The 22,712-nt window shown below is 49.6% G+C and overlaps 1 protein-coding gene across 1 annotated transcript; it reads right to left on the bottom strand.

The window, feature by feature from the left end:
• Positions 1-525: 525 nt before the first annotated feature.
• Positions 526-19,001, bottom strand: EFS (embryonal Fyn-associated substrate). Its single transcript, XM_079951944.1, has 6 exons — positions 16,054-19,001; positions 10,247-10,579; positions 8,990-9,088; positions 5,661-6,335; positions 4,384-4,473; positions 526-2,257 (listed from the first exon to the last, which is right to left on the bottom strand). The coding sequence occupies exons 1-6, from the start codon at positions 16,057-16,059 to the stop codon at positions 1,844-1,846; spliced, it is 1,617 nt and encodes a 538-aa protein (XP_079808070.1). The 5' UTR covers positions 16,060-19,001; the 3' UTR covers positions 526-1,843.
• Positions 19,002-22,712: the final 3,711 nt, after the last annotated feature.

Consider the following 22,712-nt stretch of genomic DNA (forward strand, 5'->3'; position numbering starts at 1 on the left):
CTTCACTAAACTTTACTCAGAGCAGCCCTGTCAAAACAAATAGACCAAATTTAAGTCATATTTCAGTGGTTATACTCTGAATTAAACTTAGTTGAATATCACCCAGTTTTTAATTTTGCAGCTTTTAAATTCATTCTGGCATTTAATGACCTTGGACCCACACATCATTCTCCCAGGCTGCCAGGTGGTCAACTTTTATTAGACCACATCTAGATCTCGCAGAGCCTTTTCGTGTAAAACTTTTAAATTCATTCCCAGTTTGCCGTTGGAAATGGATTGCTGTCTCCCCCTAGTTTATGGCTGTTTCGCTGTGTTGTTTCTTGTGTGGGGGTGTGTCTGCTTTTAACAGCTGCTTTATTGGTTTTTTGTTGCTTTTATTTTAAATCCGCAAGTTATATTTCCTGAACATCAGTGTATCAATAATCAGAAATGGAATCAAAGCACGCCAAAGTTGTCGGGGGAGATTTGAGGGGAGTGGAGAGGGAAACCAATCTGGATGTGGAAGGAAGCAACACAACATGGGTGTTTGTTTTTTCACCCATTTTTATTATGATCAAACCTAGAAAATAACTTGGCAAATATTTCCTGAGAGAGAGATTCTTGACCCCGCTTGTTTCCTGGTGAGGAAGTGAGATGAGGGTCTTCGCAGGGAGCAGGTGGGACCGGATGCTGTAAACTGCAGAATTGTCTGGCGCCTATCCAATATCTAGAGGGGGGGGGGGGGGTTCAGAGGAAGACAACAAACCTGAGGAATGAATCCATAGATCAAGCTGAAGGACTTCTATTATTAAGATTACTGACCCCTTCCAGGTGCTGGCTCTATTCCGCTGACCTAGCAGTGGCTCAATAACCCCCCTGCCAAGTTATTTGTGTTGCTAGTTCTCACTGTGCATCATAAGTGTCCACACTGACCCGTCCCCGTTGTCCATTTTTTTTATCGTTTCCTGTTCACCCTCAGCTTCTGCCCCAGATTAATTTGCTTCTTTTCTCATTTGGCTGCCTCTCTGCATTTTGTTTTCTTTTGCCCCTGTTGGCAATTTCCCATAACCCTCTCTGCTGCAGCGATATTGGCCATTCTCCCAATCCCCCCCCCCTTTCTCCAGCCGTTGCTCCAGAATCTTTTGTTACAGGATGACAAGGGTCATTTCCCATCAATTCTGTCTCCCTTCAGCTCCTTTCCCATTCAGGGGTTTTGGGTTTTTTTTTTCACTCTTAAAGAACTGTTGTCAAGTCTACGAAGAGCCAGTGGGGAGACGTGTCTTTGGTCTTATGACCTCACGCCACCATCTTTATCGAGGGGCGTCTGAGAAACCCCTGATGTTTTCAGGAAGGAACCTATGTCAGAATTAGCAAAACCTAACTGGAGCGGGGAAATGGGTGTCATGATGCGCAGTGTTGGGTCAGAGGCCGAAGGCCCGGAACGTTCTTTGGTTAGGAAACCGTCCAAGATGGCTGGTTGCGGGTGCAAGGGCGAGGGAGTAAAAGCAAAGAGGCAAAGGTCTGGCACTGACAAGGACCATTTCTTGTCATGAAGTCGAGCAAGGCTGTCTCCTCTGTGGGTCAAAACTGAGCACCCGGGGGTCAAAGGTCACTAAACGTTGCTTCTGGCTGCAGACCCTGAACGCCATGGCGGTTAAGAGGCCCTGACAAGATGGCAGCTGGAACTCAAGGGAAACGTTTGTTTTTAGGCGAGGGCCTGAGTTATCCAGGGGGCAGGTTCGGGCCTGCTCGGTTCCAGAAAACCACCAAGCAGCACTGCAGTTATTGCGACAGGAAGGGGTCGTAGTGTCTCACAGCTTCAGGGCAGGAGTTTGCTGGTGGCGAATCGGCACTGACGCGGGATTCAAGATGGCGCCAGGGTGCCAAGCAAGGAAGTGAAGGCCAAGGCTTGCCGGGAGAGCTCTGCCACGCACTCGCGCATCTCCCGGGCGGCGGGCGGCGAGGGGTAGTGCAGGGCGGCCCCCTTGACTGAGAGCACGGCGTCCTTCAGGGCCTGGCAGAGGGTGCTGCTCGCCGCCCCCACCCTCGCCCGCACGGTGGCAGAGGACGCCAGGCGGGACACGGTGTCCCCCACAAAGACCAGTTTGTGCGCCGTGACGATGACGAACTTCCCGTGGGGCACAAAGACCCACGGGGGCTGGTGGGCCCCGGCGCTGGCCAGGAGTGCCTCGATGGCCGAGAGCAGGGTGGTGTAATGTGTCTGGCACTGCCCCGTGTAGAACTGAAGAAGCTGGCTGTCCTCAGGGGAAGGAGGAGCCTATAAACCAAAGAGAAAAAGGTTAGACGGCTGCCATTTTGTTCACTCTGGCTGTGTGTTTGTGTGCATTATTTTCAGAGAGGAGAGATGGCTGCCTACTTCCTTCGCCTGGAAAATCTTTCCTGTTGGGCGCCAGAGAAACATGTCTGTGTGCAATTCTGAAAATTCAAGCAGATCAAACATGGGGAGAAGTGGCATGCTTTTTACAACAGAACGAAAATCTCCCTCACTGGCACAAGAGAAGACTTGAGGGGGGCAATTCGATGGTTTTTGATGGAGAGAGCCAGTGTGGTGTAGTGGTTAAGAGTGGTAGTCTCGTAATCTGGGGAACCGGGTTCGCGTCTCCACTCCTCCACTTGCAGCTGCTGGGTGACCTTGGGCCAGTCACACTTCTCTGAAGTCTCTCAGCCCCACTCACCTCACAGAGTGTTTGTTGTGGGGGAGGAAGGGAAAGGAGAATGTTAGCCGCTTTGAGACTCCTGAAGGGGAGTGAAAGGCGGGATATCAAATCCAAACTCTTCTTCTTCTTCTTCTTTTGAGGCCAAGGACATCAAAATTCCCAATGCTCTTCTCTGTTCCTCGCTGCTGCTGCTGGCGCCCAACTCTAATTTCCCATAATGCCCCCAGAACTACCCTAGCTGCCATGATCAGAGGATCTCTTGCACTGCACATGTCAGAGGAACCCAGTGAGGATGAGATCCAGGCTTCTTCCTTGGGGGGGGGGGAACAGGAGCCTCAGACCCAGCAGCTGTATGTGGCCCTCCATGCCCTCACATCAGGCCCTTGGGTCACTCTCTAAACCATGGGTAGGCAAACTAAGGTCCGGGGGCTGGATCCGGTCCAATTGCTTTCTAAATCCAGCCCGCAGACGGTCTGGGAATCAACGTGTTTTTACATGAGTAGAGTGTGTGCTTTTATTTAAAATGCATCTCTGGGCTATTTGTGGGCATAGGAATTCGTTCATTTCCCCCCCCCCAAAAAAAATATAGTCTGGCCCCCCACAAGGTCTGAGGGACAGTGGACTGGCCCCCTGCTGAAAAAGTTTGCTGACCCCCGCTCTAGGCCATGTCCCTCCTCAGCCCTGCTCCCCAATCTCCTCAAGTGCTTCTATGTGACTGGAATATGGCCTGGAATTAAGAGTCTGTGGCTACCTCCACTTGCTGCCTCTGGCCCTGGAACATGGCCCCCAAGCTGTCAAAAAGGCCCCACTTCTTGCTTGTGTCTTATTTTGGGCCTTCCTGGCTGGAGGATGCCAAAGTTTTCACCGGGAGGAAGAGCCTAGCAAAATCCTGGTCTACGTAAGGCTTCAGTGGGAGCTAACTGCCTCATCTGTAGCTGCCTTGTTGTATGTGTGTCTCCTTGGCTCTTGGGACATAACCAAATGCAGTTATGTAGCATCCCTTCCGGGGCATTATGGGAAATTCAAGATGGCAGCCGCCTTCCCCTTCTGCCTGCTTATATTGTAAGAGTGCATGTGTGTCATGCACACTGCTGGACCAAGACTGAGCGTGTTTTGTGGGAAGACCACCTTAGAACCCTACCTCTAGGTAAAAGGCAAAGGTGAAGGACCCCTGGGCTGTTAAGTCCAGTCAAAGGCGACTATGGGGTTGCGGCTCCCATCTCACTTTCAGGCCAAGGGAGCCAGCGTTTGTCCACAGACATCTTTCTGGGTCATGTGGCCAGCAGGACTAAACCGTTTCTGTCACAATGGGACACTCTGACGGAAACCAGAGCGCAAGGAAACACCGTTTACCTTCCCGCTGCAGTGGTACCTATTTATCTACTTGCACTGGCGTGCTTTCGAACTGCTAGGTTGGCAGGACCGGTGGCAGAGCAACGGAAGCTCACCCCGTCGTGAGGATTCAAACCACTGACCTTCTCATTGGCAAGCCCAAGAGGCTTAATGGTTTAGACTGCAGCGCCACCCACATCCCACCCCATCTAGACAACAGACCGACTCTGTGGCCTTGGCAGAGTCTCTTCACAGTCTTGCCTCTCCTTTGGGGGGGGACCCAAAAAAACCAAGAGGCCTGCATCACAGGGAGGACAAATTTCATAAGGAAATGCCAGCATCCGTCCCCAGCCAAAGCTGAAGACATTAGTACATTTTAAAAAGCGAGACGTACCATTTCTTCAGCCTGGGCTGTGTCTGCAGAAAGGGCGAGTCCTAGGCTTCCTTCAGAAGTTGTAGCTTTGGGCTGCGTTTTATCTGCTCCCTGGGAAGGAAGAGAGAGGCAGGATTGTGGAAGGGAAGTGGAACAGAAAGCTTAGAAGGTGATGAGGTGTTTGGTCTCCTGAGAAGATCAAATTTCGTATCAAAAGATCCAGAAAATGCCATCAGTAACACAACACAGAAACCAGCCACATATCCAGTACATTCAGGTAGCCTCCACAGGTCCTTGCAACCTGTTCCTGATGCTTTATGCCTTATTATGGTTTGACGCTGTCCCCCCACCCCTTTCCCAGACTCCTCGAGAAACGTAACGGTCTCATGTTTGGCGGGAATGTACCATGGTCCATGCCTTGGGGGGGGGGGAAGTGTTTTATCTGACCTCCAAAATTGCTACACAATCTAGCTATCCACACAGAATGAGACCCTCTGCTCAGAGATCTGCCTCCTCAGACATATAATGTAGTTCTCTCTGTTTGTTTCAAGAGTTTTACCAATTTTATCTGTGTTTTATTGATAATTATCTTGTATATATTTGTTTCGGTGACAGTTTCGTACTCTTCAGCTGTGTTTCACAGGTAGTTTTTATTTATTAGAGCTTTGTGATTAAGAAATGTACAAAATCTTTCTTTCTAAATGTTTTTAAAAAACACCATGTAAATGATGCACTGTTCAACTTTTTTGCCACGGATTTTGGGTGAAGACCACAGAAACGTGGTGTTGGTGATAATACTTTTAATGGTTCTTGGGGGACGGAAGCAGAACTGAGGCATAGCTTCACTGCAAATGTGGCTCAGGTGTTTTAAGATCTGGTTCAGCCGTCAAGACACCCAAGGGATTGGATTTCATGAGGATGCTATGTTTAGAGAACGCTGGTACCATTTCCCAGGATCCCTTGGGCTTTTCAGAGTGAGGATACAGTGATGGAAAAACCTGTTGGATTTCTGCCTGCCATTCAGCGGTTAAGCAGATTTAGCTTTCCCCATCACTATTCTGGAAAATCACCGCCACTTATTGAACTTCACTGAAATAACAATAACAACAGCAGTACAATTAAACCGATGAAAACAATTGATTTCAGTGCAGGAAAAGAAATGATTTTTGTGTGTGAGAGCCTGGTCGGATCAAATGCAAACGCATAGCGACGATGAAGGGGTTTCTGACCCTGCCTTGGCCCTGGGGCCAAAGGCCGACCCACACAAATTGTGGCAAACCGTTCGCCGCTGAACTCACCTTAAGGTGAACGTAGTCGTATTCCTCCGCCAGACGGATCCCCTCGTATTCGTTGTGCCCGTCATCTGCGACTTGCTCCAACTGCTCTCCTGCCCCAAGGCCCCCCAGCCGGGGTGGGGGCGGGGGCAGAGGCCGGTCCTGGATGCTCCCTTTCCGCACAATACTTGGGGAGGGCGGCGGGGGCTCGACGGAAAGCCGTTCCTCGCTGGGTAGGGCGGGTAGGGGGCGCCGCGACAGGCTTTCGGCTGAGGGCAAGCGGGGTCTCGAAGGGTGTCCTGGATCCCGCAAGCTCAGTGCCTGGAGAGTCCCCTCGAGGGGCGGGGAGCCGGGCGCCAGCAGAGGGACGTCGTAGATGCCCCCGTCCTCTTCCTCCTCTCCGCCTCCCGCCAACACTTCCTCAGGCGACTCGTACAAGTTCAGCAAGGCCGAGGCGCGACGCAGGTTTGACGGGGTGGCATAGACGAGGGGGCTCTCCGGGCCCCCGTCGTCTGCCTCCCCGTCCTCCTCTGGATCAGCGGGCTTCTTGAAGGCGAGGGGCACGTCGTAGGGGTCGTCGGAGGGCGGAGGGGCTGAGGGCTGAGGGGCAACGCGGGCCACTTTCTTCGGGCAAGGGGAAGGCGAGTCGTAGGTGTCGGACAGAGAGTCTCGGATGAGGGAGGAGGGGACGTCGTAAACCTGAGGAGCACAGAAGAACAGGGATGGTGATGATGACGAAGGAGAGAGAGAACGAGGTTTAAGGTGCTGGGTGGAAACGCCAAACTTTGGGTTCAAATCCGTCACTTTTTATAACGTTGCCTGGAGCGCACTGTTTCACGTAGGGAATGAGGAGTCGCACCTCTGAGTGTTTCTTCACATCCAAATCTCCTCACCTGTTGAAAACTAGCCTGCTTGTGAGAAGGTTCGAGGCTTCACCTACTTGTGGACACACACACACACACACACACACACACACACACACTTGCTGTCCCTTTTTGCTCCGCTTACCAACTCCGCTAACCCGCCAACCCTGTTTCCCAAACACCTGGCCTGCCCTTTCTCCCTTTACATGTCACCCCTTCTCTCACCTATCCCCACACAGCTCGACCAACCCCCCACAACCCTTTTTAAAGAGGGGGTGGCGCTTCAGAGAGGGGTTTGCCAAACAGCTTGCCTGCCCCACTCCCCCGCTGCTTGCTTGCCTGCCTTCCTGCTGTCACCCTGGATTCAAACTCTAGCATGACAACAGCCTTACGTTTCTATGTATATAGGAGGAGGTGTCTTATCTGGAGATATGGGGAAGTGTTTGGATATATACAACCCCCTAACATCAGACTGAAATGGTAGCCTCCCAGGAATTCTGTACTACGTTACAAGAGAGGAAACAAGAGAGAAAGGAAGAGAACTACAGATTTGGGAGGGAGGGGATTTCTGGATCGTTGACAACTCTTGACAGCGGCGGGAGGGTATATCTCATCATGGGCAAACCTCCAAGGGCCACGGGTCAGGTGGGTAGGGCCGGAGGGGGGAAACCCTGCAAAGAACTGGCGCACGCAGAATTGAACCCCACCTCTTAGTGAGTCTCACCCGCCCACTGGAGCGATGCCAACTGATTGACAAGTGGGCATGGCTTTGAAGATATGGCCTTTGTGGGCCAAACCGGTACCCCTGGTGGGCCATGACTGACCCATGGGCTGCAGGTTGCCCACCCCTAATAGGGACACTTCTGACCTAGATGGAGCAACTTAGTATACGATGGCTTCCGGCGTTCCCCCCATTTTAAGTAGCCATTCCCAGCTTCCCAATCTCAAACAAATTTGTCTTGAAGAGACGCCCGCCAAAAAAACCCAAAGAGCCCCATGACAGATTTCTGTGACCTGTTCCCCCAAGATGCTGCCCCATATCCTTTGGCACAGACCCACACACTCGGCACCCCTAAACTCAAGAGTGTATCTCTTACATTCAGCCCTTCAGGTCCACTGGCCCCCTCTCCAACCAACCCCACCTGCCACTCCCCACCAAGTTTTCGTCCATCTAGGGCAACCTCTGCCTCAGCTGAGGGGCTGAAAAGGACACTGGTTTGGTCCGGAGACAGCAGTCTCCGCATTTGGGCTGAGATACAGTTACCCTCGGAGACCGGCACGGCCACAGCTGTCTTTAGCAACAGACGGGTCCAGCTGTCCACAAAGGCAGGTCTCCAACGGAGGGGGGTTGCTCGACAGCAGGCAGCCGAATCCCAGTTGTCTTAAATGGCACCGTTATCAAATGCATCTTCCCACCCACAGCTTGGGCTACAAGGCAGGGCCTTCACCCTTGGGAAAAGGTTAAAACAGGACTCTGGGTGGGGGAAAGCCCTGGGAGCTGAGGGATTAATGGGCTAGATTTCGAATGAATGTACTGCTAGTGCGAAAAGCGGAAGGCTGTTATTAGCTTTACTACTGCAACACCGCACACAAAAGCGTCGTTCAGTTGGAAGGGACCCCCAATGGTCATCTAGCCCAACCTGCGGCAACACAGGAATCGTTGGTGCTTTGCAATGGCTCCCTGCCCCAACCAGCCTTCAGTCAGAAACAGGGTTCCTCAAACTTTGGCCGGCAGGCACCCAGCAAACCGAAACCCTCTTTCTAACTGAAAAATTCTGCTTCCGCCATCTGCAGCCCCTGTGCCAATCCTACAGGCAGTGTGGCACTATGGTCAGAGTGTCAGATGACAGCCAAGAAGACCTTGCTTCTAATAATAATAATAATAATAATAATAATAATAATAATAATAATTTATTATTTATACTCCGCCCATCCGACTGGGTCTCCCCAGCCACTCTGGGCGGCTTCCAACAGAATATTAAAAAAAAATACAGCATCAGACATTAAAAACTTCCCTAAACAGGGCCGCCTTCAGTTGTCTTTTAAAAGTAAAATAGTTGTTTATTGCCTTGACATCTGCTGGGAGGGCGTTCCACAGGGCGGGCGCCACCACCGAGAAGGCCCTCTGCCTGGTAGCCTGTAACTTGGCTTCTCGCAGTGAGGGAACCGCCAGAAGGCCCTCGGAGCTGGACCTCAGTGTCCGGGCAGAACGATGGGGGTGGAGACGCTCCTTCAGATTTACAGAACCGAGGCCTAATCATCCATGAAGCTCCCAGTCACACACCTTCTGCCCGGCCTACCTCTCAGGGTTGTTGAGAGAACGGAAGAGAGAGGGATGAACCGTGTGCATAGCTCCCATCTCCTTGAAGGGATTGTGATTTTAAAAAATGCGTTAATTAACTAAACACAGTACGCCGTCGCAGTCAACGATAATGCAGCCAGCCGCTCGGATTTCATCGTGCAATTCCCCCATTGAGTGTAAGCACTAACCTCAGCAGGGTCCTCGTCTCGTCTGGTGCTGCGAGGCACCCTATAGATCCCCTCGGGGGGCAGAGGGCAGGGTCTGGCGGGTGGTGGCACCTCATAAACCTGGGGGAGGAAGAGGAAGAGAGAGAAATCAAACCAGGATTGACAAAAGGAAGTTGTGGCTTCATCCTGAGGTTCATGGTTGGGATTGTTTTGCAGTAACAAAAGCCAGCCGGTACAAGCAGTGAGATTTGGCCGTAGTCCCAGAGGAATACCTTAAGAGCAACCTTCGCCAACCTGGTGCCCTCCAGGTGTTTTGGAAAACAACACACTGACAGGAATGACTTTAAAAGGCTTATAAGGCCAAAAATTCTACCTTTTTACAGATAAATTAAATAGGACATGGGAATAATGTAAGGCAAAAATGGGGAAATTACAAATGTGATGATACAGCAAAGAAATAAAGAAACCATGAGGTGGGACGGGAAGAAGTCGGTGAGCTCAAATGAGTTTGAACTTATGTGAAAAAACAAAGATTGTATTTATATGTTATAAAACGGAAACTCAATAAATATCTTTTTTTTTAAAAAGGGAAAACAACTCCCACTGGCCTCAGCTATGTTGAGGGCCAAAACATCTGGTGGAGGAAGGCTGCTTTAAATAAATTTACTCCAGAGAGGCCCGGAGAGCAGCAACACGAGAACAGAGCCTTTTCTGCGGTGGCTCCCCATTTGTGGGACACTCTCCCCAGGGAGGCCTGCCTGGCACCTTCATTATACACCTTTAGGCACCAGGCAAAAACGTTCCTCTTCAACCAGGCCTTTGGCTGATTTAATATTCCATGGCCTTTTAAATGTATTGTGGACGGGGGAATTACTGGTTCATTTTCGTTCTTATTTTTCACTGTGCATTTTGTGTTTGCTATATTTGTGTTGGGCACTACCCCGAGATTTACGGCTAAAGTATACAATTTTAATTAATAACGACAAGAATGTCCAGGGGAGGTGGCAGCGCTATGGGGGCGTGGCTAAAAGAGAAGGGGTGGAGCTAAGAAACCAGCAGCTGCACGCCCCCACGGGTTACACCTAGTGGAATATTGGCCTCGAATCTCAAGGTTCGCTGTAGTTTGGGGTTCTAGGGAATAGAGCTCAATTTGCTTTGCATGCAGAGGGTTCAAAGTTCAATTTCTGACAGCAGTTCCAAGCAGGACCCCGGAGAAATTCCGCCTCTGAAATTCTGGAGAGTCAATAAACAAACGATCCCCCCAGCACCTTTCCTCACCTCCTGCTCCTCCTTCCTGCGCCCCCTCCTCCTCCGCTCATCTTGGGGCGCTTCGTAGGCCGTCCCGGCCGCCGCCACCTCCTTCCTGGGCACCTGGTAGACGTCCGCCGGGATGTGGTTCCGGCGAGGGGTGGGCCCTGGAGACCCTGGCTCGGGGAGGACTCTGACCCGGTTGGCTGGCACAATCCCCTGCTGCCCGTGCAAGGAGCAGAGGTGCCAGCCCTCCAGGCCGGGGGCTTCGGGCTGCAGCAGGACCATCAAGTCGCCCTTGCGGAAGGAGAGCTCGTCCGGGCACTCGGCGGCGTTGTCGTACAGGGCGCGGCAGAGCTGGGCCTGGCGGGAAGCAGAGGGCAGGTCAGGCATCCCTCAAAATGCTGACAAAGTCACTACATTTGAGCTCACAGAAGGACAGAGCTGGAAGGGACCATGGGGGTCACCTAGCCCCACCCCCTGCAGTGTAGGAATCTTTCGCCCAACGAGGGGCTCGAACCCACAACCCTGAGGTTAAGAGTCTCCTGCTCTGCCAACTGAGCTGTATCTTCTTCACAAAACTCCACGTATGCCAACTTGACTGCTGGTCCCAAATGGGGTAACTGTGCCCCTGAAGGACCAGCTGCACAGCCTGGGAGTCATTTTGGACTCACAGCTGTCCATGGAGGTGCAGGTCAATTCTGTGTCCAGGGCAGCTGTCTACCAGCTCCATCTGGTACGCAGGATGAGACCCTACTTGCCCGCAGACTGTCTCGCCAGAGTGGTGCATGCTCTGGTTATCTCCCGCTTGGACTACTGCAATGCGCTCTACATGGGGCTACCTTTGAAGGTGACCCGGAAACTACAACTAATCCATAATGTGGCAGCTAGACTGGTGACGGCTGCTGAGACCACATAACACCAGTCTTGAAAGACCTACATTGGCTCCCAGTACCTTTCCAAGCACAATTCAAAGTGTTGGTGTTGACCTTTTAAGCCCTAAAAGGCCTCGGCCCAGTATACCTGAAGGCGCGTCTCCACCCCCATCGTTCTGCCCAGACACTGAGGTCCAGCTCTGAGGGCCTTCTGGCGGTTCCCTCATTGCGAGAAGCAAAGCTACAGGGAACCAGGCATAGGGCCTTCTCGGTGGTGGCGCCCGCCCTGTGGAACGCCCTCCCATCAGATGTCAAAGAGATAAACAACTACCTGACATTCAGAAGACATCTTAAGGCAGCCCTGTTCAGGGAAGTTTTTAATGTATGACATATTAGTGTCTTTTTGGTCTTTGTGGAAGCCGCCAAGAGTGGCTGGGGAAACCCAGCCAGATGGGCGGGGTACAAATAATAAAGTATTATTATTATTATTCAATCCGCCCAACTTGCTCTGGATGCCCTCTAATACTTGCTCTGCATTGAATACTTGTTCCGTTTGTGTGGCAGTGCCTAGACTTTGGAATTCCTTGCCTCTTGAAATCAGGAAGGAGCCTTCGCTGCACTCTTTTGGGCGCCTGCTGAAAGCATTTCCGTTTAGGCAAGCCTACCCAGATATGTAAAGGGACGCGGGTGGCGCTGTGGCAAAACCTCAGTGCCTAGGACTTGCCGATCGTATGGTCGGCGGTTCGAATCCCCGTGGCAGGGTGAGCTCCCGTCTTTCGGTCCCAGCTCTTGCCCACCTAGCAGTTCGAAAGCACCCCTAAGTGCAAGTAGATAAATAGAGACCGCTTTATAGCGGGAAGGTAAACGGCGTTTCCGTGTGCTGCCCTGGTGCTGGCTCGCCAGAGCAGCGATGTCACGCTGGCCACGTGACCCGGAAGTGTCTCCGGACAGCGCTGGCCCCCGGCCTCTTAAGTGAGATGGGCGCACAACCCTAGAGTCGGACACGACTGGCCCGTACGGGCAGGGGTACCTTTACCTTTACCTTTTACCCAGATATGTGGAATGCCGGTGTGTGTTTTGATATACTTCTGGCTTGCTGTTGTTTTTAATTACTTTTCGAATTGCTGTTCTTCGCTCTTTTCACAAACCGCTTTGAAGTCCACCCCCTCCCAGTCAAGCAGTGTATAAATTTAAAGAAACAAAAATATGAAATTATATCCCAGTACAGACTGCAGTCTTCTCCCACAGATGTGCAAATCGCGCACACACAGAGAACCTGAGAGGTTCTTGAGGGTCTGCCTAGCCAGTGTGTTTCTCAAACTTGGCTCCCAAGCTGCTGTTGGACTACAACTCCCATCATCCCTGTCCACTGGTCCTGCTAGCTAGGGATGATGGGAGTTGTAGTCCCAACGGCAGCCAGAATCCCAGCTTTCAGGAACACCCTGCATTTCACAACCACCATCAGAGGCTACCAGGAAGCACATGAGGAAGGCACAAAGACCACCACCCCCCTTCCACGCTGTTTGTCCCTGTCTGCCCTGACGCATGGAGGTTGCATTTAGCTCCAAGGCCTTTGATAAGGCAGCTTCACTGTCAACAGAAAGGTGGAAAGGGGTCACTGCCTCAAACAAAAGACCTCGCTTGCTTAAGCGCCATAAAGTTTGATCGGCACCAGCGAGATGCCTTCGGGAGGGTGGGTCAGTTCTTGATTTGGCCCCAGGCACTTGAGCAGACCCAGGAGAGGCGAACGCCCAGACTTGCCTGCTTGGTGGTAGTTTTAAGGACGTAACACGCAGCCGTAAGGACAGGCCACCCCACAGCCAGATAGGCACACGCTGTCCTTTTTTGGGGGATGCTCAGTCACAGCGAGACTCAGCAGGAAACAAACCCTTTGCGTACAACCCTGTGTCCAAGACAGGCGCTCGAAACTTCACCTACGGATCAACAGCAACACAAAGAGTCTGTACGCACTCCTCCTGACAACCCTAAAAATGACTCAGGATTCGCCCGCCTGGAGACAGATCGTTCCCCCGAAAGAGGACGCAAGCTGCGCTGCCTTTGCAATCTGCAATGGTGCGATGCCTGTATCCTTCTGGACCACAACCTCCATCCTCCCTGGCTCTTTGTCATGCTGGCAGAGCCCCATGTTGGGCGAGAGATTCCTGCATTGCGGGGTCTAAAGTCCTGTGATTCTATACTTTGTGGTTCTATACTCCTTGGCTGGGAGCTGGAGAACCCACCCGTTCGCCACATGGGATATATACTGCATCACAAGAGTTGTCCCTCGATCCAGGGTGTTTCCCAAACAAAGCTGCTCCAAATGCAGATGTTCACACTGTTGCGTTAACCCTGGATAGCGACGGGCCCAGATGCCGGTAACCCAGTTAGTTAGATGCAACCCAGGAAGCGATAAATGAGCTCAGGGCGAGACCCCTATCCGGTGCGGAGCAAAGCATTCTCTCCAACACTCTCGCTTTCGCCACCCAAATCCCCCTAAATCCCAGGCTGCCATCTGTTTCTCCCAAGTCATAGCTTATAATTCACGGCCACCCGCACAGGCAGGCAAAAGTCCAAATGTGGCAGGGACTCCTGGAGGGGGCGACTGGCTAAGCGGAAGTGCATGCAGACACAAAGAGACACAAACAGACACACAAAACAGGTACAACCCTCCCTGCCTTTTGGAAGTGGGGCTCTGCCACTTTAAAGAGCAGAGAGTTGCAGAGCAGGATTCAACCCCCCCCCCCAAATATTCTGAAGTGGTATAGTCCAAGGAAGGCTGTACCATGATTTATTTATTTTTGGATGCATGCATCTGCTTTCCCTTGAGACTCTTCCTGGGGTGGAAGAGCTCAACAGATGCCTTCCTAAGAGGGGGATTTTATCCAGTCGTACCTTGGATCTCGAACGCCTTGGTTCCTGAACGATCGAAACCCGGAAGTGAGTGTTCCAGTTTTCAAATGATTTTCAGAAGCCAAACACCCAGCGTGGCTTCCGATTGGCCGCAGGAGCTTCCTGCAGCCAATCAGAAGCCACGCTTTGGTTTCCGAATGTTTTGGAAGTTGAACGGACTTTCGGAACAGGTTCCGTTCGACTTCCAAGGTACGACTGCACTGCTCAGAGATATATATACCCATTTTCCAGATGGCAGTTGCATTTCGCAACACAAATCGGCAGCCCTTTGCTGGTATCCAGGCTCCGCAGTAGGGACGCAGGTGGCGCTGTGGGTTAAAGCCTCAGCGCCTAGGACTTGCCGATTGTTAGGTCGGCGGTTCGAATCCCTGCGGCGGGGTGCGCTCCCGCTGCTCGGTCCCAGAGCCTGCCAACCTAGCAGTTCGAAAGCACCTCCGGGTGCAAGTAGATAAATAGGGACCGCTTACCAGCGGGAAGGTAAACGGCGTTTCCGTGTGCGGCTCTGGCTCTGGCTCTGGCCAGAGCAGCGATGTCACGTTGGCCACGTGACCCGGAAGTGTCTCCGGACAGCGCTGGCCCCTGGCCTCTTAAGTGAGATGGGCGCACAACCCCAGAGTCTGTCAAGACTGGCCCGTACGGGCAGGGGTACCTTTACCTTTACCTTTAGGCTCTGCAGTAAAGTTGCCTCATCTATCAGTCAGAGCACATTAGTAAGAGATGCTATGGAACATGCATATTCACACTCTGCATGACTTGCAAATGTGAACATTCAAATCCCAGAGGATAGATGTGACACTGAATCTGTGAAATCTTCGAGACTTTGGGTTTGTTTTTTGCTGAAATGACTGACTCATCTGGAAATCCCTCACAACTCTGAAAAGCAATGGGTTGTACCCAATACTCAAAAGAAGACCCACTGAAGTTAATGGCTATGACTAACTTAGGTCCATACATTTCAATGGGTCAGCTCTGCCTAGGGTTAGCAGTGACCTTTACATTATGTGCAAAAAGAGGGGGCATTCTATTGTGTTGCTGATCCCTTGATTAAAATTTAGGAAGAGTTTCTGGGGGGGGGGGCAGGGGCAGATAAAATAGCCCTTAGGGCGCCAGATCCCTGTCGCTACTGCTAACTTGCTTTCCAGTCAAACCAGTTCCGAAAGTGGCCTACGACAATAAAAATAATCAGATTAAAATATAATGCAGATCTTGGCCACTAATAGGATCTGCTCCTTGTTATTTCAGTATTGGAGGAGAAATTCAGAGTATTTGGCAATCGAGGGGTGGGTGGGTAGGGGGAGGGAAAGAGCCAATTTGGGTGCTGACAGATAATTCTTTGCCAGGGATGATCTCATTAGGGAGTTGGGTGCATGACTGCTCTGAAATGAGGGCAACGTTCAAGAAGTTAACATGTGTTTCTCTATAGGGGGAGGGTCCCTGCTGAGGGATCCCTGTCCCTTCTCTCTCTCTCTCTCTTTGGTAAAGCTGCAGAAAGTAAGATAAAATAAATTGAGACGTGCCTTGATTTGAGAAATTTGAAAGACCCGGGGGCTCAAACCTACAAAAGCAGCCAGATCCTCTGCCCCCGAATGTATTAAATCACGTTATTAAGCAAAGACCTACTGAATATAGTTGGCGACACTTGGCTATTCTGAGCTTCAGCATTCAAACAGGTGCGGAGGCCCAAGGCCCAGTGAAAGCAACAGCCCTCCTTCAACTAAACAAGCTGAGCAACGCCATCCAATTTCACCTGAAGCAAAATCTCAGGTGAATTTGGGACCCCCACACACAGATTAAACATCTGCAGGGAATTGTGAGGGAAATTAAAAATGGTTTTCCATTGGCAAACGTTCCCAGGAGAGGTTTTTTTTACAGCTCTGTACTTTCCCCCCTAGTCTTCACTGTTTGTACACCTGGAACGTGCTGTGGCCCAGTGACCCCGAAACAAATCTTTCGTCCAAGGTTAAAAGAGCTCTCGATTCCCGATTCAACTCTAGACTTTGCTCTCAGGGCTAGCTAAATATCTGGCTCTCTTTCCTAGCTGAGCATACTTACAGACATGTTGCTTTGCAAAAGGCAGGCTGTGGAACACCGAGAAGTGGAAAAGGAACAACCACAGACCCAGGAGATTGTGAACGAAGATTACACCTCTGTTCCGCTGGCTTCTGAAAACAATATCCCTGCCTCTAGGTGCATTATTTGTCCATGCACTCGGTTGTTCCGAAACGAAGAAGAGATTCCTGAGAAATTCAACACTGGTTTCTTATATCCTTGAAAAATATATATCCAATGCTTTGGGGATGGAAGAAGCAAGAACAGATTCAAAACAAGAGTTTCTCAAAAAAACAAAAACAACAGAAGTTGGCAAATTTGTTGCAAAACACTATCCCAACGCAAAGTGGGAGGGAAAGGTAATTTCCAACCGAACTCAAACACTCCCTGTCCTTTGATTGCTACGACTCTGGTTTCTCAGAAGTCCAGCCACTTTCAATTTGCAATTCTCTTTGCCCCACGCCCCAGAAGTTTTTGTAAGCCTTCCCAAATCTCTTGGTCAGCAAAAGCTTCCCAGAAAAAGCATCTGAGTAGGCCTGGCTGCTTCCAGGCCGTGCAGGCTGCATGGACTGATGAGGCAGGCGAGGCGAAAGAGTAACAAGTTGGAACATGGGCTTGTGTTGCAACCACAGAGTGGAATTGCAACCCAAAACAGAGGCATTTGCAATACTGTACTTCTCTCCAAAGGTCCTTGTTTAAAAAAAACCTGGCACGCTCAGAAGAACGACCAGGGATTTTTGCATCGTCATGAAATCCAGAAAGCCCGAGCTATTCCTTTCAAGCCAAAAGGCTTGCCAGCAGAGTCTGTAGATCCACAGATGCTAACAAACTTTCCTACTTATCCAAAATACCATATCCGAAATAGATTAAAAAAGCACACACACACATCCAGCAGGTCAGTTTTTTCCTGAGAATGCAAGCAGTATTTACCACGTCTTGAAATTTCCAGATGTTTTGCAGACTTTCTCCAGGCCCCAGGACACTAAATTCTTCATTAAATCCTGAGGTTTGATCCAGTTTTCTCCCAAATAATAATAATAAAAACGTCTGTGTACAAATCCAGCCTGCTTTGCAGGAAGCTCCAAATCTTCAGGAGACGTGAAGCTTGAAAATGCTAATACTGACAAAAATCAAACTTCAAAAATCACGATGCACATTAATGTAAGCTCATTGCCTAAGAAAGACCCATGTTTTCTCCCTCAAACTACAGGGGAGATGTAAGATTTGGTGATGGGGGAGATGACACATCATAATTTTAACTTTTTCAAAGCATGGGAAACTTGAGGCTCTTCAGAAAACCCCCAAAATCATTTGTAAACTTTGAGGAATTCCACATGATGTTATTTCCACACCCTTTATGATCCAGAAAAAGCAGTGTTTTCCTAACAAACAAAAAAAGTAATTTGGAGGGCTGCCAAAATCTAGAAAAATAACTTGTTAGCACAAATATTCAATCCAGAATCAGTGTTGACAAATGACAGAGTCCAACATCCAGAAAATGTATATGTGCTGCAACCCCAACCCAAGTGGACACAGGTGGACTTTAGAAGTTGAATTAATCTTCAGCATCCAGAAAAAGACTGCACAATCCAGATGAAAAAGCAGCTGATCCAAACCAACCGTACTCCTCTCTGTCATTTGCCATAAGCAAAGTCCAAACAGTCAGCTTGGATAAACTAGACTCCAGCTTTCCATATTAACCTAAAGTAGCAATTTTCTCTCTCAAGACTCCCAAGTTATGTTTTCCCTCTTCTGTGGGTTTAAAATGAGGGATTGGCGGTTTGCTTTCCAGATGCTCTGCATTTTGGAGGGAGACCAGTTCTCTCAAAAGGTCGCAGGTCCATCTTTTTTCCTTTTTTTTTTTTTTGAAAAAAAAATATTGGCTCTTTCCTACACAAATCTATTTTATGCTGAGGCAAGCAGCTTGGGTTTGCTTCAGGCTTAATTATGGGGGAACTCTCTTCCAAGGAAAAGCAGATACCCACACCCACAAATTTAGGGTTTTGGCCTCCCCCCCCCCTTCGGCTGGGATCCTGGCTCCCACTCAAGCCATTAATAGAAGGGTCCGGCCTGCTCTTTCCTTGCAAGGTAGCAATTTATCCGGCCCAGGGAGCGTCCCAAGTCAGAAACCAAGTTGCTGGATGGAAACTGGGTGAGGGGAGAGAAAGGAGGCCAGTCGAGAAAAGGAAAATTACAGCTGGCTGGGAGGCAGAAAGTAGGCGACGAAGAGGAAAAGAAGGGGACGAGCAGGAGAAAGCAGGGATCAGGTGGAAAGGAGGGAAACGGGCGATCCTGGTGCGCAATCCTGGTGCGCAAAGCGACCCGGGGAAAGGAGGTCGTGGGGAAAGAAAGGAATGAATGAGAGTTGGAGAAGAAAAGCAGAAAGAGGGCAGGAGGTGGAAGCAGAGCGGAGGCTCCTCGAGGACTTCAAAGCGCCTTCTCCATCATTGTCTCCTCCTTTCTTTCTTTCTTTTCCGTCTTTCCTTCTCTCCTCGCGCGTCTCTCCTTTCTCTTTCCCCGCCTCCCAGTTTGGGCGAAGGGATTACTTCTTCTCGCTCCCATCTGTTGGAGAGCGAGCGGCGCCCTCGCCTCCTCCTCCTCCCTCTCCCATTTTGTCCTCTTCCCTTCTTTCTCCCTGCAAAAGTCTCGCTTCCCGCCCCCTCTCCGGCTCCGGGATGCCGGATGTGCCACTTCTTCTCCTTTCAGCTTTTGCCACTCTTTCTTTCTCTCTTTCTCTCTTTCCTCTCCTCCCTCCCGCAGCTGCCGGGAGAATCTCCTCCTTTCTTTCTCTCGCCCGTCCTTTCCTTTCTCTTCTTTCTTTTCTGCTCTCCTCCTTTTGCAATCGGCTCCTTCCTCCTTTTCTTCGCCTCCAAAACGTGCAGAGCGAGAGAGAGAGACCTTTAGAAAAAGGCAGAGAAAGGAGGGGGGGGAAAGGGGGAAGGAGGAAGAAGAAAAAAAAAAAGGCAGGCAGCTGGATTTGGCTCCCAGCCCAGCTCCCTCCCCTCCCTGGGCTCACACTCGCGTCTATTCCTTCTCCAGACCCCACCCTCTCTCCTGCCTCCAAGTCCCGGGTCCTAGAGGCTGCAGCCTCCCCGGAAAGAGAGGAAGATGAAGATCTTGCAGAATCTTAAGGACTAGCGCACGGTTGGAAGAAGACGGCAGCTCCAAACATTGGCCCTCTACCAGGGGGCACTGTTATACAGTGGTTCCGCTCCTTCCTCCTGGGCCGTGTTCAGAAAGTGGTGGGGGGGGATGAGTGTTCAGAGCCCTGGGCCCTCACTTGTGGGGTGCCTCAGGGCTCCATCCTCTCCCCCATGCTTTTTAACATCTATATGAAGCCGCTGGGAGAGATCATCAGGGGGTTTGGGCTGGGTGTTCATCAGTATGCAAGTGACACCCAGGTCTACCTCTCCTTTAAATCAGAAGCAGTGAAGGCGGTGAAGGTCCTGTGTGAGTGCCTGGAGGCTATTGGAGGATGGATGGTGGCTAATGGATTGAGGTTGAATCCTGACAAGACAGAAGTACTGTTTTGGGGGGACGGGGCGGGCGCGTGTGGAGGACTCCCTGGTCCTGAATGGGGTAACCGTGCCCCTGAAGGACCCAGTGCGCAGCCTGGGAGTCATTTTGGACTCACAGCTGTTCATCGAGGTGCAGGTCGATTCTGTATCCAGGGCAGCTGTTTACCAGCTCCATCTGGTACGCAGGCTGAGACTGTCTCACCAGAGTGGTGCATGCTCTAGTTATCTCCGCTTGGACTACTGCAATGTGCTCTACGTGGGGCTGCCTTTGAAGGTGACCTGGAAACTACAACTAATCCAGAATGCGGCAGCTAGACTGGTGACTGGGGGCGGCCGCCGAGACCACATAACACCGGTTTTGAAAGACCTACATTGGCTCCCAGTACGTTTCCGAGCACAATTCAAAGTGTTGGTGCTGACCTTCAAAGCCCTAAACGGCCTCGGCCCAGTATACCTGAAGGAGCGTCTCCACACCCATCGTTTTGCCTGGACACTGAGGTCCAGCGCTGAGGGTCTTCTGGCAGTTCCCTCATTGCGAGAAGCAAAGCTACAGGGAACCAAGCAGAGGGCCTTCTTGGTAGTGGCACCTGCCTTGTGGTACTCCCTCACATCAGACATCAAAGCACTAAATAACTGCCTGACATTCAGAAGACATCTTAAGGCAGCCATGTTCAGGGAAGTTTTTATGTATGACATATTAGTGTATTTTTGGTCTTTGTGGAAGCCGCCCAGAGTGGCTGGGGAAACCCAGCCAGATGGGCGGGGTAAAAATAATAAATTATTATTATTATTATTATTATTATTATTAAAGCAAACACACCTGCCCAAATAATCCTGGGAACTGTAGTTTTCCTCTCGTAGAGCTACATTCCCCCCCCCCCCGGAAGGAGGGAGAAAAGAAAGAAAGAATGCATGCACCATACATTTTTAACACACACACACACATCCTAGGAACTGAAGCATCACAGACCTACAGCTTATTATTATATCACAACTGGAGAGAGAACTGTTGGAATGGAATGTAAAAGTGCTGTCTGAAATGTATAAAATATGATTGGAATGGGAGACAAAAGATGAGCAAGTAAAATCCTCAAGGATACATTGGGCAATAGATATTTGGCATAACTGAGGCATGGGAGCATGGGAACGATGGTGGAATAGGGATATAAAATTTACAGCATCTTATGGTCTAAGGGAAAATTATATGAAAATGATAAATCGATGGTATCTAACACCGAGTAAATTGGCAAAAATGTATAAATCGAAATCAAATAAGTGTTGGAAATGTAAAGAGAAAGAAGTTTCTTTTTATCGTATGTGGCGTCTTGTGGTAAGGTTAAAGCTTACTGGGAAATGATATACAGTAGTACCTCGGTTTACGAACTTAATCCATTCTGGAAGTCCGTTCTTAAAGTGAGGCGCACTTTCCCTAATGAGGCCTCCTGCCATCGGTGCCCTTCCACCGTTCAGATTCCATTCCTAGATCGAGGTAAAGTTCTCAAACCGGGACACTATTTCCAGTTTTGCGGAGTTAGTAAACCGAATTGTTCTTAAACTGGACTGTTCTTAAACTGAGGTACCACTGTATAATGAATTGAAAAGGATGTTTAAAATAAATGTTTGTAAAACAAAACAAAACAAAAAACCCAGAAGCTTTTCTTTTGGGAATTATAGGGACAGAACTACCGAAATTGTAGAGAAACTTATTCATGTACTCGACTACAGCGGTAAGAATGCTACTCGCCCTAAAATGGAAAGAAGCAAAAGTCTCAGCAAAAGAAGAATGGAAAGTTGCAAAGCTATATGCACATCCCCTGCCCCCCCCCCCCCCCCGTTCCTCCGCCAGTGAGAATGAATACAAAAACTTATGGAATATGCAGAAATGGCGAAACTTACCGGAAGAATAAGAAATCAAGATAACAAACTTTTTATAAAAGAATGGAAACGGTTTATTGAATATTTACAGATAAATTGTAAACAGATAAAAACATTGGCAGGACTATTGAAATAACCTGCAGTTTTATAAGAGTATATATTTAAAGTAGATGAATAAATGATCAAGTTCAGTTAATTTGGATATGCAGAAGGTATTAAAAATAAATTTTAAGGAAGCACAGAATAAGGGGGAAGGAAGTCAAGTTTTGAAATGTTAAAATGATTGAAAATTGTAATAAATGTATAAATATATAAACCTGAAAAATATAAATAATTTTTTAATATAAAACAAAGTTTCTCTCATAACTCTCCAACGGTTTGACATTTCCCCCAAAGGCACATTCTTCCATTGTCTCCCAAGAAAGATGCAAATAACAGCATTTATATCCCATCTTTTTCCTCTAAGGTATTCATGGCGACTTACATGGTTCTTCCTCTCCTCATTTTAATCTCCACAGCACCCCTGTGAGGTAAGTCAGGCTGAGAGGGAGTTACCTAGTGAGCTTCATGGCCAAGTGGGGATTTGAACCCTAGTTTCCCAAGTCTTAGTCCAGCACTCTAACCACTACACCACCACTGCCTCACAGTTCCTAGTTCCACTAACAAACTGCAGGATTCATTCTCTCTCTCTCTCTCTCTCTCTCTCTTTGTGTGCTTTAAATGTATTTATCTATTTAAATTCCTATACTGACCTTCATCCAGTTTGCGACATAAAAATTCAAGATAAAAACACAAAATAATAAATGTACAGTTGCACATGCAGACTTTCTGTTGCCTGAAGCAACGGGCTGAGATGGCACTTTCCACATTCCAAGTACAAATACAGTGGTACCTTGGGTTAAGTACTTAATTCATTCTGGAGGGCCATTCTTAACCTGAAACTGTTCTTAACCTGAAGCATCACTTTAGCTAATGGGGTCTCCTGCTGCCGCCGCACCGCCGGAGCACAATTTCTGTTCTCATCCTGAAGCAAAGTTCTTAACCTGAAGTACTATTTCTGGGTTAGCGGAGTCTGTAACCTGAAGCGTCTGTAACCTGAGGTACCACTGCACAAATATCTGTAGTCAGCAGGAGGCTAGCCTAGGGAAGGCCAGGCCATGTGGCCCACACCACTATCCACCGCTCCTCAGAATCTGCCACCTGAGGCAGCCCATTCACTCCATACACAGGAGCCTTCTTGTGAGTCAACCCATTCGTCCATTTAGGACA

The sequence above is a fragment of the Podarcis cretensis genome (genome assembly GCF_951804945.1).
Source record: "Podarcis cretensis genome assembly, chromosome: 13".
NCBI classification, from domain to species: Eukaryota; Metazoa; Chordata; class Lepidosauria; order Squamata; family Lacertidae; genus Podarcis; species Podarcis cretensis.

Bases quoted from the DNA above. Each gene is read 5' to 3' on its own strand.
- EFS (XM_079951944.1), bottom strand. The intron at 6,336-8,989 runs GTTAGTGCTTAC...TGTGCTCCTCAG, and splicing joins GAGACGAGGACCCTGCTGAG to GTTTACGACGTCCCCTCCTC. The intron at 4,474-5,660 runs GTGAGTTCAGCG...CTTCCTTCCCAG, and splicing joins ACGACTACGTTCACCTTAAG to GGAGCAGATAAAACGCAGCC.